The sequence below is a fragment of the Cannabis sativa genome, chromosome 4, assembly GCF_029168945.1.
Source record: "Cannabis sativa cultivar Pink pepper isolate KNU-18-1 chromosome 4, ASM2916894v1, whole genome shotgun sequence".
Classification (NCBI taxonomy): domain Eukaryota; kingdom Viridiplantae; phylum Streptophyta; class Magnoliopsida; order Rosales; family Cannabaceae; genus Cannabis; species Cannabis sativa.
The window spans coordinates 35,335,197-35,352,425 of NC_083604.1; the positions used below are offsets into that span (position 1 = coordinate 35,335,197).

The 17,229-nt window shown below is 35.3% G+C and overlaps 2 protein-coding genes across 2 annotated transcripts; both read left to right on the forward strand.

Moving 5' to 3' along the window:
* The first annotated feature begins 830 nt into the window (after positions 1-830).
* Positions 831-2,352, forward strand: LOC133036950 (uncharacterized). Its single transcript, XM_061113730.1, has 2 exons — positions 831-2,181; positions 2,260-2,352. Exon 1 carries the CDS (start codon positions 939-941, stop codon positions 1,743-1,745), a length of 807 nt encoding a protein of 268 aa, XP_060969713.1. The 5' UTR covers positions 831-938; the 3' UTR covers positions 1,746-2,181; positions 2,260-2,352.
* Positions 2,353-4,129: 1,777 nt separating this feature from the next.
* LOC133036951 (uncharacterized) lies at positions 4,130-5,148 on the forward strand. The gene is made up of 4 exons (XM_061113731.1): positions 4,130-4,212; positions 4,314-4,415; positions 4,495-4,669; positions 4,769-5,148. The coding sequence occupies exons 1-4, from the start codon at positions 4,169-4,171 to the stop codon at positions 4,865-4,867; spliced, it is 420 nt and encodes a 139-aa protein (XP_060969714.1). The 5' UTR covers positions 4,130-4,168; the 3' UTR covers positions 4,868-5,148.
* Positions 5,149-17,229: the final 12,081 nt, after the last annotated feature.

Genomic DNA, 17,229 nt, shown 5'->3' on the forward strand with positions numbered 1-17,229 from the left:
CTGATAAACCTCTGTTCGATGGTTGTAAAAAACTAAGATTACCAACAATGGTAAAGTTTTACAACATAAAAGCAGAAAATGGAGTGAGCGATAAATGTTTTACTCAATTTTTAGCTGCTTTTAAAGATATCTTACCATTTGCCAACTGCTTTCCGGAATCTACTTATGAAGTGAAAAAAACGTTAAATTCTATAGGATTGAAGTATGAAAAAATTCATGCATGTCCGAACGATTACATTTTATATCGTAAGGAATATGCAGACATGAATTATTGCCCGACTTGCGGTTTATCCCGCCATAAAGTAAACAAGAGTAAGGAGAATAGGAAACTTATCCCCCAAAAAGTGATGTGGTACATGCCTTTGATTCCGCGACTGAAACGATTATATCGTAGTGCAGAACATTCTGAAAATTTGATTTGGCATGAGACCAAGAGAGTGAAAGATGGAAAACTTAGACATCCTGCAGATTCCCAAGCTTGGAAAAAAGTGAACTACATAAACCCTGAATTCAAATCTGAACCAAGACACATTCGTCTCGGTCTGTCTGCGGATGGAGTAAATCCACATAGATCTCTAAGTAGTCGTCATAGTTCATGGCCTGTCTTCCTAGTTATGTACAATCTTCCTCCTTGGTTAGTGATGAAGAGGAAATTTAACATGCTTTCTTTAATGATATCAGGCCCGCAACAACCTGGACATAATATCGATGTATATTTGGAACCATTGATTGACGATTTAATAGAATTGTATGAGAACGGGGTTCGTGTCTATGATGGTTTTAAAAAGAATTTTTTAATCCGAAAGCCGTGTTGTTGTGGACTCGTCAGTGATTTCCCTGCTTATAGTAATTTATCAGGCTTAAGCACAAAAGGTTACGAAGGTTGTCCGATTTGTTGCACTAACACATCGGCTCGTCGCTTGGCAAATGGACACAAGATGTGTTATATGGGTCACAGACGGTACTTGCCTGCAAATCATCCTGATAGACGGAAGAAGAAAGCATTCGATGGTACTGAAGAGGGTGATATGGCTCCTTTGCCACTGTCTGGGGAACAAATTCTCCAACAAGTTCAACTTGTAGATTTTAAGTATGGAAAGACGCAAAAAAATAAAAAAACTAATGGTTGTTTTCAAAGAAAGTCAATCTTCTTTCGTCTTCCATATTGGAAAAGTCTACTAGTTCGACATTGTTTGGATGTCATGCATATTGAAAAAAATGTGTGTGAGAGTATTATTGGTACCTTACTTGATATTCCCGGCAAAACTAAGGACGGTCTAAATAGTCGTTTAGATCTCGTTGAAATGGGTATACGACAATCTCTGGCACCTGAGAAGAAAGGTGAACGTTTATATTTGCCTCCTGCTTGTTTCACTTTATCCAAAAAAGAGAAACAAACAGTTTGCAAATCACTTGCAAATATGAAAGTACCCGATGGTTACTCGTCTAACATCAAAAACTTGGTGAATGAGACTGAATTGAAACTAATGGGTCTGAAATCACATGATTGTCATGCGTTAATGCAACATCTACTTCCAATTGCCATTAGATCAGTCTTGCCAAAAAATGTTCGAGAGTGTTTGACACATGTTTGCATTTTCTTTAATAGGCTGTGCGGGAAGGAATTAGAATTGGATAAGTTAGATGCATTACATGAACATGTAGTCAAAACATTGTGCAACCTGGAAAAGTTTTTTCCGCCATCTTTTTTCGACATCATGATCCATTTAATGGTTGGCTTATAAAAATTGGAAAAAGCTACGCGAAGCTCGTATCCACTCTGGGAGTCAGATGTCGGCAGACAATAGGGTTGGCTTATAAAAATTGGAAAGAAGTCAACCAGACTCTGAAAAATAAAGTTTGGAAAGACATTCAGGTAAGCTATTATTTGTTAGAATTTTGATTTGTTTTTCTATTACTCCAAATGTTGACTCTAACCGTGTTTGTTTTCCTTCAAAATAGACGGGGTTCATTGTGTCGGACACCTTCAAACATGATTGTCTCATCCTAGCTGGGAAGTTAATGAAAGACTTCAAGAATAGGATGACAAAAGACATCATAATGCCCGCGTTGAAAGAGAATGATCTGGGACGACTGGCACAAGTCCCTGAAAAGCACCCGGAGATCGACGCTGCTGATTGGTGCAAATTTGTTGAAAGTAGACTAACTCCTGAATTTCTGGTACGCTAATTATATTAACACTAAGATAAACTCTTAAATACAAGTACATGTATCTAATGTATTTTTTTGGCATTGTAGGAATTGAGTAAGGTGCAACGTGAACGTTCCTCAAAAATTCAATCCAGACATCGAAGTGGTCGGAGTGGAATGGTGAACGTACGGGAAGCTGTGGTAAGTAATACTAAAAATTTAATGTGCTATAATGTGCTATACAATTTAATTGGTACTCATTTCATTGTTACAACGTTATGTAGAAAAAGGACCTCAAAGTTGCAGATCCTCCCCGCCACCGTGTTTGGATTAAATCTCGCACCAAGAGTAGAAAACTTGTCACTGATTACGACAAGGAAATTACCGAGAAGATAGTAAGTATATATTAATTCATATACTAATTGCTTGAATATATAATTTAATTAGAGTTAGTGTATATAATTCATATACTAATTGCTTGAATATATGCGTGCATTAGGCTCAATTAGAGGAGAAGCTTAGTCAGGGACAAATTCAGGTCCAGGGCCAAAACGATATCCTCACGCAGGCGCTCGGGACACCAGAGCATCCTGGACGTGTCAGGGCTGCTGGGTATGCTATTACTTCAAATGTTATTTATTTAGTTACACAAATGAAATCGTTGCTAATTTGCATTTTATGATTTGTAGGTTCCTGACCAGGGCATCTCAACTGTTCGGCAGGAAGAAAAGGGAAGTGTCTGATGTTGTGGCTCGGCAAGCGAAGGAGATTGAACAATTAAAAGCCGAAGTCCAATCCCTTAAGCAGCAGAGGAACGCTGCCGAACAAGAGGAAGAAGGAGAGGTGGCTGGTGAGGCGTATGTTCCACAACCATACGATCCTCAGGATGAGGTACAACCACAAATGTATGCTGAGGAGTTCATTTCCCTCAACGACCAAGGTATCCTATACAATTTTGATGACCATGCGGCCCTTAATCAGCAAGTACATCTCTGCTCTGACAACATCGACAATATTGTGGCCCGAGGGTATTTGTACGAGCATGTGGGTAAGATCAAAGTTCACTGCCAGGATTACGATGATTCACATGCTCGGATCATGGTTTCGGAAATCCTGCAAGAGGACGCTGAAATCCCAGTCCCACTTGAAGAGTTCAGATATGTTAGGGACGTGTACCAGATGTTCCTTCCTTGGCCTAAACACTTAATTTTAACAACCGAGGTAACTTCTCAACTGAAATTAATTATTAATGATTAGTGGAGTTTGAATATCTTCAATATTCATCCGTAGTGAAGTAGGTTCTGCGAATATATGTCTTTGCGGTGGGATGGATGAACAAACTACTGTTATATATGTGTTATTTGTCGTTATACAGCCATGTTCAAAATTTTTGGGATCATTCAATTACAACCGTTATGCTGCCGAAATTTCGGTAGAATTTAGATAAAATTTGATATATATATATTATGTTCTGTTTTGTTTAGGGTCCACTCGCTCAACCGCCCTCAAGACGTGATGCGTCAAAGGGGAAAGCTCCGATGCTTTCTCCACAAAGCCGTGGTGCACGGGAAGATGAGTTGTTCACGGAAGAGAAGATGGCGTTGATCCCTAATTCGCTGAAATGGATGATTCATGAATTCCTAAGGCTCAAAGATAAACGTGATATAATCACAATTTCTGTCCCCCGAGGATTCATTGCACCGCGTACCCAGATCATTTTATCTGGAGAGGATTTGCAGCAGGTTGCTACGTGTAACTACATCGGCAACCAGGGAATGCTGTTTGGAATGATGTATACTCTTCTTTAATCTAATTAACCTTATATCAAATTATAGTTAAATTATTATAAGGCACTAACACTTTTTTTTGGCAGGCACATATGGGAGAGCATCAACGGTCTGAGAAAAATTTTCAAGTTTTACGACCCAGAGCTTCTCACAGTGCATGGGATCGCCGATGAAGAACGAGTCGATCTTTTGACGATGCGGCAAGACGATTGGCTAATTGGTTATCATTAATGAACAGCAACCACCAAATGTTCTTTATTCCTTGGAATATCGGGTAAACTTTATTAAATTCTTTAGTGCTAATTGTTCATTTCTATATTATGTCTTCAAATTATTTTTAAACTATCTTACTTATATTCCAATATAATTTTCTAGGATGCATTGGACGCTAGTGGTGGTTGCGCCAAAGAAAATTATCCATTTAAACCCTCTAAAAGGCCGCCCAATTCCCGAAGAAATAGAACAAATGATCGGAAGGTAATTATTTAATGACTTCTTATGTAACGAATTTAAATTAACTAACGAATTGAAATGCTAATATAATTTTTCCAAACAGGGCATTCATGTATATAGGGGACGCACATCAGTATCTTGGCCCGTGGCAAGGAATTTCACAAGCAAACTGTCCAAGACAACCTAAAAGCCAAGAATGCGGTTTTTATGTTTTGAAATATATCACTGACATCGTCGCACGTGCCAACCCCAACCGTTACATAGAAGATCAAAAAGCTGTAAGTTTTAATTATTGATCATAGTATATAAATTTTATAATAACAAATATATAATATACATATACATAAACTAATATAAATTTTTAATTTTTTTAACAGTTTGGGGGTAAGAAGCAATACGATCCAAAAACAGAAATTTTACCACTACAGCGAAAGTGGATCGAACAATTGATGGCGGTGATTCACGGTGACGATTGAGGTTCAAAGGTCGAAGAATTTTTCTTCATTATGTAATTTTTATAGATTAACTTGTAATTAGATTTATTAACTTATTAATATTTTTAACTAATTTTACATGTTTGTGTAATATTTAATTATTTTTATGAAATCAAATTATGTTTTTACCCAAATTTAATTACTATTTAATTTAAAATGTAATTAATATATAATTAAATTAAATAAATATGTAATTTAAAATTTAAATAAATATGTAATTTAAATTAAATAAAATAATATATAAATTAATAAATATAAAATTAAAATAATATAATTAAATTAAAAAAAAATGAAAAAAAAACTGAAATCTGAGGAGTTTTGGCGTCGGTTCCTACACCACATATGGCGTCGGTTAATGGCTAGGAACCGACGCCATATATACCCCTATGGCGTCGGTTCCTAGCTAATAACCGACGCCATAGGGGTATATATGGCGTCGGTTCAAATAAACCCTTTAGCGTCGCCCTGATAGGCGTCGGTAGCGAATTTCGCGAAAACCGACGCCTAAAGGGCTTTAAAACCGCCTCTAAAGGGTGTTTTTGTAGTAGTGACATGTGTGAGCAAAATATTTTGAGTGTCAAACTTACCAAACTGCTGCTTGTTAGTATAGTTGAGTTAGTTAGTTAGTTGTTGTAACTAACTTTGTAACAGTTTTTCTTAGTCTGTTAATTCTCGTTATTCTTTCTGTTGCTTTCTAACACTTGTATATAAATACAATCAATAATATCAAGAGAACTTAAGTTCTGGTTTTACTCTTCTCATACACTCTGTTCTCTCTCTCGTTTTGTTACTCTGTTTCTTTAAAGTTTCATACTCTGAAACTCTACATGGTATCAGTCGCCCTCGACTAGCGTCATCAATGGAGTCTACCTCCTCCGATCCTGCTCCGGCCACCAGAACTTCTGCTTCTGCAATGTCAAACCAGTTGCACTCCAACTGGAATCCCTTTTCTCATTCCTTAACCTCTGTGTTGACTGTCAAACTCAATCGTACTAATTTTCTTTCTTGGAAATCTCAGGTGATCCCTACCGTAATCGGACACGAACTGGATGAGATCTTGTTGGCTGGCAATCCTCCTCTACAACATCTTCTTACTGGAGAGCCAAACCCTGAATACAATCAGTGGAAAAGGAAAGATCAACTTCTTCTGTCATGGCTCCGATCGTCCATGTCAGAGGGTGTTCTTGCTTCAGTCGCAAGTTTTTCCTCCTCTCACGCAGTCTGGCGTGCCCTTGAACAAAAATTCTCGAGTCAGTCTAAAGCAAGACTGCTTCAGCTCAAGAATCAGTTCTCTACACTTCAGAAAGGAGGTCAAACCATCTCGGACTACGTTGATAAAGTCCAGGCCATTGCCGATTCTCTTGCGGTGGCTGGCTCTCCAATTCTTGATCAAGATCTCATCCTGCAACTACTCAATGGTCTTGGACCAGAGTACGATCCCGTCGTCTTAGGGATCACCGCCTGTAGTGACTCACTCACATTCGAAGAAGTACAGGCCTTATTACTCTCTCATGAGAGTCGCCTGGATCATCACAGCTCCCTTACAGATCAGTCCATGAAACTTCAAGCCAATATAGCATTTACTGGTTCAAGAACTAATACCTATCGCCCACCACAGTTCTCCAAAACTGGCGCCAAACCAAACTACAGAAGCCATAATCCCCCAAATCGACCTCTGTGTCAGCTGTGTCTTCGTTATGGCCATACAGCACCAGTATGTCACTACCGGTTCGATAAGAACTGGGTCAGCCCTAAACCTGGATCATCTTCCACTTCTCAGACTCAACCTCCTCGAGCATTGATCACTGAACATGAATTCGAGTACGATCCTCAAGCCTTTGCAGCTTCCTTTGTTCCTGACTTTGGGGATGACTCAGGCTGGTTTGTCGACACGGGGGCTACAAATCATGTCACGAATGACATTGGCAATCTTGACTCAGCAATAGCCTATCCAGGACCCGAAGGACTTGCGGTTGGAGACGGTAAGAAACTCCTAATCTCCAATATTGGTCTTGCCTCTCTATCTGCATCTAATGCTAAGTCTCTAAAATTACAATCTGTACTTCATGTCCCTGCAATTACCAAGAACTTGGTCAGTGTATCACAATTAACTAATGACAATTTTGTGTTTCTTGAATTTCATAAATCATGTTGCTTTGTCAAGGACAAGCAAACAGGGAAGGTGTTGCTCAAGGGGACTCTTAAAGATGGTCTTTATGTGCTAGAAGAATGCTCCAAGAATTCGGCTAAAGAAGGATATCAAGGTGGTGTGTCTAGTGGTAATTGTCCTGCAGCAATGAGTTGTACCAGTGCTTTACAGTTTCCCAATGTAAACACAAACATTATGTGTAACTCAACTCTTATCAATAAAGAAAATGATTTTGAATCTACTTCCTATCATCCCACTGCTTTACAAACTACTACCACTAATGACATAACTGTTTGGCATCAAAAACTTGGCCACCCATCTCACCATATACTCAACAAGATTCTTACAAATATTCACCACAAAGGCAACACTCAACATCTTTCTTTTTGCCATGCATGCCAACTTGGAAAAAGCCACAAACAACCATTCTCTAGCATAGATTCCAAAGCCGTTCAACCCCTTGAGCTCATACACACAGATGTATGGGGACCATCCCACATCAAATCCAAAGATGGATACCTCTACTATATTCATTTCATAGATGATTATAGTAGATATACCTGGATCTATCCAATGTCACAAAAATCTCAAGCCTTAGAAACATTTGTCAAGTTCAAAGCAATGGTTGAAAAACAGTTCAACCTTCCTATCAAGAAAGTACAGGCAGACTGGGGAGGAGAATACAGACCTTTCTCACGATTCTTAAGTGACCAAGGAATACATTTTCAACACCCCTGTCCAAAAACCAGTGAGCAAAATGGGCGTGCTGAGCGTAAACACAGGCATATTACAGAAATGGGGTTAACTATCCTTGCTCAATCAGGCTTAGAGTTTCACTACCGGTGGCATGCATTTCACACGGCTGTGTTTCTCATCAACAGGTTGCCAACACCTGTTCTTAACTACAGCACTCCAATGGAGACTCTACTTGGACAGAAACCTGATTATTCCTTCCTTAAGCCATTTGGATGTGCATGTTATCCACATCTTTGGCCATACAACAGATATAAAATGGAGTATCGAACTCAACAATGTATTTTTCTTGGCTACTCTTCCTCACACAAGGGATATCTCTGTGAAAATTCAGAGGGAAGACTGTTTATTGCAAGACATGTTGTCTTCAATGAAAAGCTTTTTCCTGCATCCACAAAACAACAGTCTGAACAGGTAACTTCACAGCCCATCTTTCCATTTGCTCAGTTTTCAGTTTCCAATAATGTACACTGTATTCGTACTCACTCCCATTCTCCTCACCATTCTGCAATCAATGACAATGAGCATCCTTCCCATACTGTTTCCCAAAATGGCCAAACAAACACTGCACCTGCTGCCTCTTCCAACCCGATAATAGCACCTGTCTCCATCAACCCCAATACACATCCCTTAAATACTGAGCCATCCCATTTACCACAAAGCATCACTGACCAACCAACAAATATTACCATACCACCTACAAACACAAATACACAACCCCTCCTAGGGACCAATGGTCCATCTGTACCACTGCCTGTACCTACCCGTACTCATTCCATGCGCACCAGACTGCAAAATGGCATTACCAAACCAAAGTCTTACATAGCCACTAAACACCCTTTACCTGAATCCTTGTTACCCTCTGAACCAAGGTCATTACAAGCAGCTCTAGCCAATCCTAAATGGCACAGTGCCATGGATAGTGAGATATGTGCTCTTAAAAAGGCAAAAACATGGAAACTGGTCCCTTATGAGCCCAATATGAATGTCATTGGTTGCAAATGGATACACAGGGTGAAGCTCAATAAAGATGGGTCATTAAATCGATACAAGTCCAGATTGGTTGCTAAGGGATATTTACAAGAGGCTGGAATAGACTTTGAGGAGACATTCAGTCCGGTTGTTAGACCAACAACAGTTCGAACTGTGTTATCTATAGCTGTTACACATAATTGGAATGTGTCTCAGTTGGATGTTAGTAATGCGTTTCTCAATGGGCCACTAAATGAGATTGTATACATGTGCCAACCTCCAGGATTTGAAGACTCAAGTCAACCTACTCATGTGTGTAAATTGGAAAAAGCCATATATGGACTTAAGCAAGCCCCACGTGCTTGGAATGACAAGTTGAGACAAACACCAGTCTCTTGGGGTTTTCAAGGTTCTAGAGCAGATAGTTCTCTTTTTATTGGTATATGTCGATGACATATTAATCACCGGTCCTAACACAACTCTCATCTCCAAACTCATCTCGGATTTGAATAAATCCTTCTCATTGAAAGACCTTGGTCCAGTTCATTACTTCTTAGGAGTTGAGATTTATAGAGATCACAGTGGCATGTACTTGTCCCAAACAAAGTACATTACTGACTTGCTAGTAAAATTGCACATGGAGGGAGCAAAAGCAAGTCCTAATCCTACAAGTACAAGTATCAAACTCTCTTTAACAGAGGGGGAACCGTTTGAAGACATCAAACTTTACAGAAGCACCCTAGGTGCCCTGCAATATTTGTCTCTCACTCGTCCGGATGTGGCGTTTATAATCAACAAGCTCAGCCAGTTTCTTCATGCCCCAACTTCAACTCATTGGGAGGCTTGTAAGAAATTACTAAGGTATTTGAAGGGCACTGTCAAAGATGGCTTATGGCTAAGACCATCATCTGCTATGACTCTTCAAGTGTACTCGGATGCAGACTGGGCTAGTTGCTTAGACGATCGTCGATCAACTGGTGGTTACTTGGTGTTCTTAGGAGACAATCTGGTGAGTTGGTCGGCTAAGAAACAACAGGTTGTAGCAAGATCGAGTACTGAAAGTGAGTTTAGAGCATTGGCTAATGCTGCAGCTGAGCTCAAGTGGATTAGATCTCTGTTACATGAACTTCAGGTGGCTATAGTTCAGATTCCTGTTATCTGGGTGGATAATCAGAGTGCCACTGCATTGGCAGCCAACCCTGTTTTTCACGCACGCTCTAAACACATAGAGATCGATCTTCATTTTGTTAGGGACCAAATTTTAGACAAACTCATTTCAGTTCGTTATGTTCCTTCCTTGGATCAAGCAGCTGATGTTCTGATCAAGGCCTTGTCAACAGAGAGATTTCTATACTTAAAATCCAAACTAAAAATGGTATCAACCATTTAGTTTGAGGGGGGATGTTAGTATAGTTGAGTTAGTTAGTTAGTTGTTGTAACTAACTTTGTAACAGTTTTTCTTAGTCTGTTAATTCTCGTTATTCTTTCTGTTGCTTTCTAACACTTGTATATAAATACAATCAATAATATCAAGAGAACTTAAGTTCTGGTTTTACTCTTCTCATACACTCTGTTCTCTCTCTCGTTTTGTTACTCTGTTTCTTTAAAGTTTCATACTCTGAAACTCTACACTGCTTCACCTGAGAGAAAATCCAATCATTGCACATCTAAAATCATACAAAATAAAACAATCACATCCCACATCAAAAATCACACAAAATAGAAAAAAAAATCTAGAATTTCATTCTAAATAACATAACAAGTGAACCTAAAACCTAAAATCAAATTTAAAATCTTACCTTGCTCGTTGTAGGCTATGGAGGTGACGGTGGAGGCTGAGGAACAACTTCGTGTGGTGGCGTAGAATAATTAGCATCAAATATCAGTTCAAATATTAATGGGATTTGTTTTATTTTTATTTTATTATATATAAATAATATTTTATTATTTTATTAAATATAAATAAAAAGTCACCCATGAATTTCTCATAAACCAAGAATTCAGTTATATAGGCACACTTTATATAGAATAGATATAGTAGAAACATAAAGCGGTGATAGGGTACTCTAAAATTTCTTTAAAATTATTTTTCTTTTCTCGTAAATAAAATATAACATTTGTTTATATTTTTTCTTTCTTTTAATTAAATTTAAAAATAAATAATCACTTTTCAAAAATATATTAATTAATAATAAAAGAACAAACTAATAAATTTTCTCTAATGTCTTAAAAATGTTAAAAAATATTTAAAATTCGAAATGAAATCTAAGATTAAGATATATATTTGGGAAATACTGTTAGGCTATTTTTAGCCTAAGTTTTAGGTCATATTTTATAGTTATTTTTTCTTCTTTATTATTATTTTTTTGGAATAGAATTATGCTATTTTTCTTTGGTTTTAGGTTTCGATACTTGGAATGTATAAATTGGACAAATTTCGAAAAACAGTGATCTATAAAATAGAGAAAATTTTAAAAGAAAATAAAGCTGAAGCTTCAAGCCTGAATTAGCCTATCTTCTGATTAGATTTTAGAAAAAGTCAAAACATAAAAGTTGTAGATCTCTTTTTTATCTTTCCAACGCATCTTGAATTAGCTCATTTGGAATTTGTATGAGAAAGTTATGCCTATTTTACTGAAAGAGATCAAAGTAGAAAAATTGGGTCCAGTGGCCGCGGCGAGATCACCATGGCCGTGGCCATAAAGTCAGAACGGAAACGTGGTTTTCAGAAGCTCATCTGGTCGCGGCGAGCGTCCGTACAGTCAGGGGTATTTTTGTCCGACGAACCCTAAAAATCAGATATAAATAGAAAACTGCGATTGGAAATCAGGAGAGCGATCTGGAGACCTAAAACACAGTGAAGAGCGGCAAGAGGAGCGAAGTGAAGATCCAGAGTCATTCCACCAACAGTTTCTTTCTCTATTCCTTTTTAATTTCTTTATGCTGAATATTGTTTTAGGAATGGTTATGGATTTGATTATGAAAAAAATTTCCCATTTAGGGAGGATGATGATTGTTGTTTAATATTTTTACCTAGTTAATGAATAATTGCCATTCCTCCATTCTTGATTGTAAAATTATCTATATTTGTGTTTAATTCCATGTGTAAGCTTGATCACCTTCTACATGTTCTATGATCTAAATTCAAAATCTGAAAAGTAAGAATTGAGAATGCTAAAATTGGATAATCGATGTTCTATGTGAAACGAGAGTATTCACATGACTTATGTGACAAGTAGATTATTGCTTAATGCTGATTTCATGTTAGTTTAATTAAGAGATTAATAAGAGAACATGTGATTTAGAACCTAAAAGATCTGAAAAGAGTTAGGTTAATTTATAATCTGTCATTCACTTCAAGAACAGGATAGCAATTAGGCATTATCAATTAGGTAAACATACAACAGGATTCTCCTCCCTATTATCTCAACTTGCTCAACTTTCACTTGTGTTATTTAAGTTTTCTGAATTACTTTCATTCTTTTTTAATCATAAAAGTATTGATTTGCCAAATAGAATCATAAGTATAATTTAGTAGTAATTAATCCAATTCCCTGTGGTTCGACCTCACTTGCGTGAGTTTACTACTTGATTGCGTACACTTGCGTAGTATTTAATAATATTTGTAACAAGTTTTTGGCGTCGTTGCCGGAGAATTGTATAAAGATTAATATTACATAAAATTATACTAAATTCTGCTTTGGTTTATTTTTTTCTTGCTAATTGCTAATCTTTTCTTGCAAGATTGTTTCTATCTATTTCAGGAGTTTTAGGTGTATGCGTCGTCAAGGACAAGGAGTCATGTTACCCGTTGATCATGAAATCGAGAAGTCTTGTAGGAGAAACAGAAGGAACAAGAGGCAAGAAAGAGTTTCAGCAACTGTTGAAACACTAGAAATCATGGATGCTAATGCTGCGAATAATGGAGGCAACAACGGTAATAATGGAGGTGCCGTTGAAGATCAAGCTAATGGCCGCAGCTTGAGAGATTATATTCTCCCAACTCTTACGGGGGTTCAGTCATGCATCAGACCACCAGCAGTGGATGCTAACAACTTCGAAATTAAGCCTGTCATACTTCAAATGGTGCAGTCTTCAATCCAGTTTGGTGGACTCCCTTCTGAGGACCCCAATCTGCATCTATCAAACTTCATGGAGTTATGTCAGACATTCAAAGTCAATGGAGTTAGTGATGATGCCATTCGCTTGAGACTTTTTCCATTCTCTCTGAGAGAGCGAGCCAAGAGTGGTTGATTTCCTTGCCACCAAATTCTATAGCAACATGGACAGACTGTTGGGTTTTATGCCCTAAATAAAACTCTTTACAATCTAATTAGTTATCAATATAAGAAATTTGAAGTGATTGGCGTTTGCATGAATTTTACATGCTAATGGTTTAATATGTTTAATATGTTTATTACATTCATACACACAAAATCAGTTAAATCCAGATCATATGTTTATTCACAATTATAGTATCGTCAACACAGTGGAATGTGATTGTGATCATATGAATCAAAAGTTTTGGTCCCTGTTTCATCAGTGTTTTTGGATTTACACTAATGTGATAATCAGCGATGATGTGTACTTACACTTGGAGTAAGTGTTATGTTCTTTCCAGGACATTAGTAAAGTATACTAGTTTCGTAAGTATGGAGTATACATTAGACTGGACCGATATTACAACTAAGTTAAGATACTACAAACTTACCGTTATACATATCTTTCCAAGTCAATATCAGTAGTTGATCTTAAGATTAAAAGAATCTAAATCCTGATATGCTTAGGCTCAACTCAGGAGTGCTATTCATGTTCTTAGATTTATTAGTTAAGCCTACTTTTGGGTCAGGGTGATACGCATATTTTGGGAACTTGATAGTATGATTGAGTGGGAGTGCTGAACATAAATATGGAATCTATAGCTTCTACTGGTGTATAGAAGTCAAGTGATGATTCCCTTCGAGCTTAGCAAATAGAAGTAAATGGATGAGCTCTTGTTTAACTGACTAATTATTAGATCACTAAACACCATTTACAGGTAGCTAAGTGTTTTAAGGGGCAAAATACATTGAGGGGTGAGAACGGTAAAGAAATCCCATCTCGATGTAAATCATCTATATAGAGGATCTTTAAATCACAATAAGATTATAACAATGGTTAAATGAGATAGTATATTGATATAGTGAAACATACAATATGCTCTATATAAGTCTGAGAGTGCAATTCTAAGTTCTAAGAGTAGATTCAACGAAGAATTAATAAGTAGGAATTTACTTGGTAAATTTCGTTCACTTATTGGAAGCTCAGCATATAGATCCATGGTCCCCATTCTAGTTGAGAACATTCTGCTTGTAAGACTCATTAATTGATTCGTGATTGATCAATTATAATTCTAAAGTTAGACTATGTCTAATTTTATGAATTTTCACTAAGCAGGGGTGAAATTGTAAAGAAAAGAGTTTCTAGGTTTATTTATTTATTAATGGACTTTTTATGTCTAATTAATAATTAAATTAAATGACAATATTATTTAATAATCTATTTTAGTTATTAAATAATTAGTTTTGGCATTTAAAAGGTTAGAATTGGAAAATTGGCGTTTTTGAGAAAATAGAGATAAAATTTGATAAAACTGCAAAATAAAGTGAGGCCCCACTACTATAAAATTGGGCTTTAGAGGCGGTTTTTAAGGGGTTTTGGCGTCGGTTTTTGCGAAATTAGCTACCGACGTTGTTCCAAGTGACGCTATAGGGTTCAAAACAACATAGGGTCCCTATGGCGTCGGTTTTTTCATAACAACCGACGTCATAGGGTCTTGGTATTTACTAGCTTTACAATTTCGTCTTTTAGCATAATTTATATATATATTATTTTATTATTAATATAATTAAATTAAGTATAAATTATATACAATAAGCATAAATAAAAATTAAATTGAAAAGTTAAATAAATACATATTTACATTAATCTAAGTGTTTGTATATTAGCTATCTTTTTATTAATATTTTATATTTGACATTATGTGTTTGTATTTTTGTATTATATTAGTATATTTTTTATAATTTTTTTAAGTTATATTTTGTATAATAATTAGTATATTAAATAATAAATAATGTGTAATATTTTTTAATTTTTATGTAATTTCATATTTTTATATATTTAAATTTTTCAAGACCAATAAAATAAAACAATAATTTAAGGACCAAAATAAATAGAAAAAATTAGAGAAAGGGCTAAACTTTGCATGAATTTTTTTGAAAACTTTGAATATTAATAACTTTTGATCCGATTATCCATTTGAGACGATTTTTTTTTTAACTTGGGTATTTTTTCGCGTTCTACGCATCCCAAACAGCCTATGGCGGTTTGGCCAACTATTTTGTCCAAAAAACGATCTTTTGTATACTAAAATCATGTTATGCGCCTCTTTCACCTAACTTTTTGTGTTTTATTTTGCTATTTTACTTAAATAAACTAATAAAATTCTAATGTTAAGTATTAGAATCAATGTTAAATAAAATTCTTTTATATCTCTTTTAATATTTAAATAAAATCATTGTAGTTAATTTATATAAAGATTGTGTTTTGGTATATTGGTAAAGACTTATCAATTTATCTTTTTGGTCACAAGTTCAAATCTCATTAGATCATTTTTTGTATATCTTTTTTTTTAGCCTACTATATCTATCATATGTATTACATCAATATTATTCTAAAATTACTCTAAGTATTTAAGAATTATCTAAATATATATATAAAAAAAACATTCTTATAAAAGTAAGTTAAAGAAAGCATACCTTATACTAAAAATTATGTACTTGACTTCCGATAAAGTGACTTCCGATAAAATCCTAACAACCAAGTTTAATATAAAAAAAAAAATCAAATATTATCCTAATTCTACCGAAATTTCAGCAGCATAACGGTTATAATTGAACATTCCAAAAAAATACAAACCTATTAATAACAACAAAACACAATTCAAAACAATATAAAATAATCACAACAACATTTAGCAATATAAAAGTTTACCACCCATCCGACTGCAGTATATGTATTCACAGAACCTACTTCACTACGGATGAATATTTAAGATATTCAAACTCTACTAAGCATTCATAATTATTATAATAAAAGTTAGTAAATGTATACCTCGAGCTACCTTGAAACCGATCAACACCAAATAAGTCAGATCCTTGCAAATTGACCTCACAACCTACAACGTAAAGAAATACTACAAAATTACCAATTTTTTTATTTAGCTACTTACTACTTATATAAATTATGAGTAACTAGTTAGTAATAAAAATACATGAATATGAATGAAAATTAGTAACTTGCTAAATAGTTGTAACTAACTATTTACTAGTTACTTAAAAAAATAAAACCGCATGAATAAAATTGAAAATTGAAAAAAAAAAATTAATACAAAATATAGTTAATTTCAAAATTTTTGTTTCTAAACTAATTTTATAGAAATTAATTTCTAAACTTTTATTTTAATACTCTCCTATCTCATTCTCATCACAATATTTAATTAACAAAACTATTAGTTTAAACTTTAAAATACTCACTATATACATATACAATATATAAAATACTCTCCTATATCACATTTCTCATTCACAATATATATACACACAATACATATTCAATACAACACAAAATACATACATATATACTCTCCTATATCACATTTTTCATTCACAATATATATACACACAATACATTTCTCATTCACAATATATATACACACAATACATATTCAATACAACATAATACATATTTAATAATATATAAAAACCCTAAAAAATTTATAAAATAAAAAATAAAGCAATGTACATTACTAAAATTAGTAGAAATCAGATTTATACCTTAATAGACGTTGAGATACAATGTTTTCTCCTTTAAAAACGGTGGCCGGAGGAATAACCACCACAACCACTACCTCTACCTTCGGTTAACCCAAAAAAATGAGGAAAAATGTGATCTTTTCAGGTATATAGTTTTAAGTATGAAAAATAGAAGATTTAGAAACAAAAATGAGCTAAAATGGTGAAAAAATTGTGAAATAGGAGTGATTTTTCGTGGTGGTTGGCGGAGAGGGTTTGGGGTTTCTCTGATTTGGGGATTTCTGGGCTGGCTGGTCGAATGAGGAAGACGAAGTGATGAGCTAGGGTTATAAACCCTTTTGGCGTCGGTTATTTCCAAATAACCGACGCCAAAAGTGGCGTCAAATTTCCTTCTAAAAATTTTTAACCCTATGGCGTCGGTTATTAATTATTATGCTGAAAAAAGCGACTCTAAAGGCTTGTTTTGTAGTAGTGCCCATTTCAACACCATGGCCGGCCACTTAATGTTGTTTTTTCAAATTAATATTTTCATTGTTTTAATGCCAAATAAATCCTAACCTAGACCTAGTAGTTGCCTATAAATAGAAAGTGATGGCTCAGTCAAATCACAAGTTTTC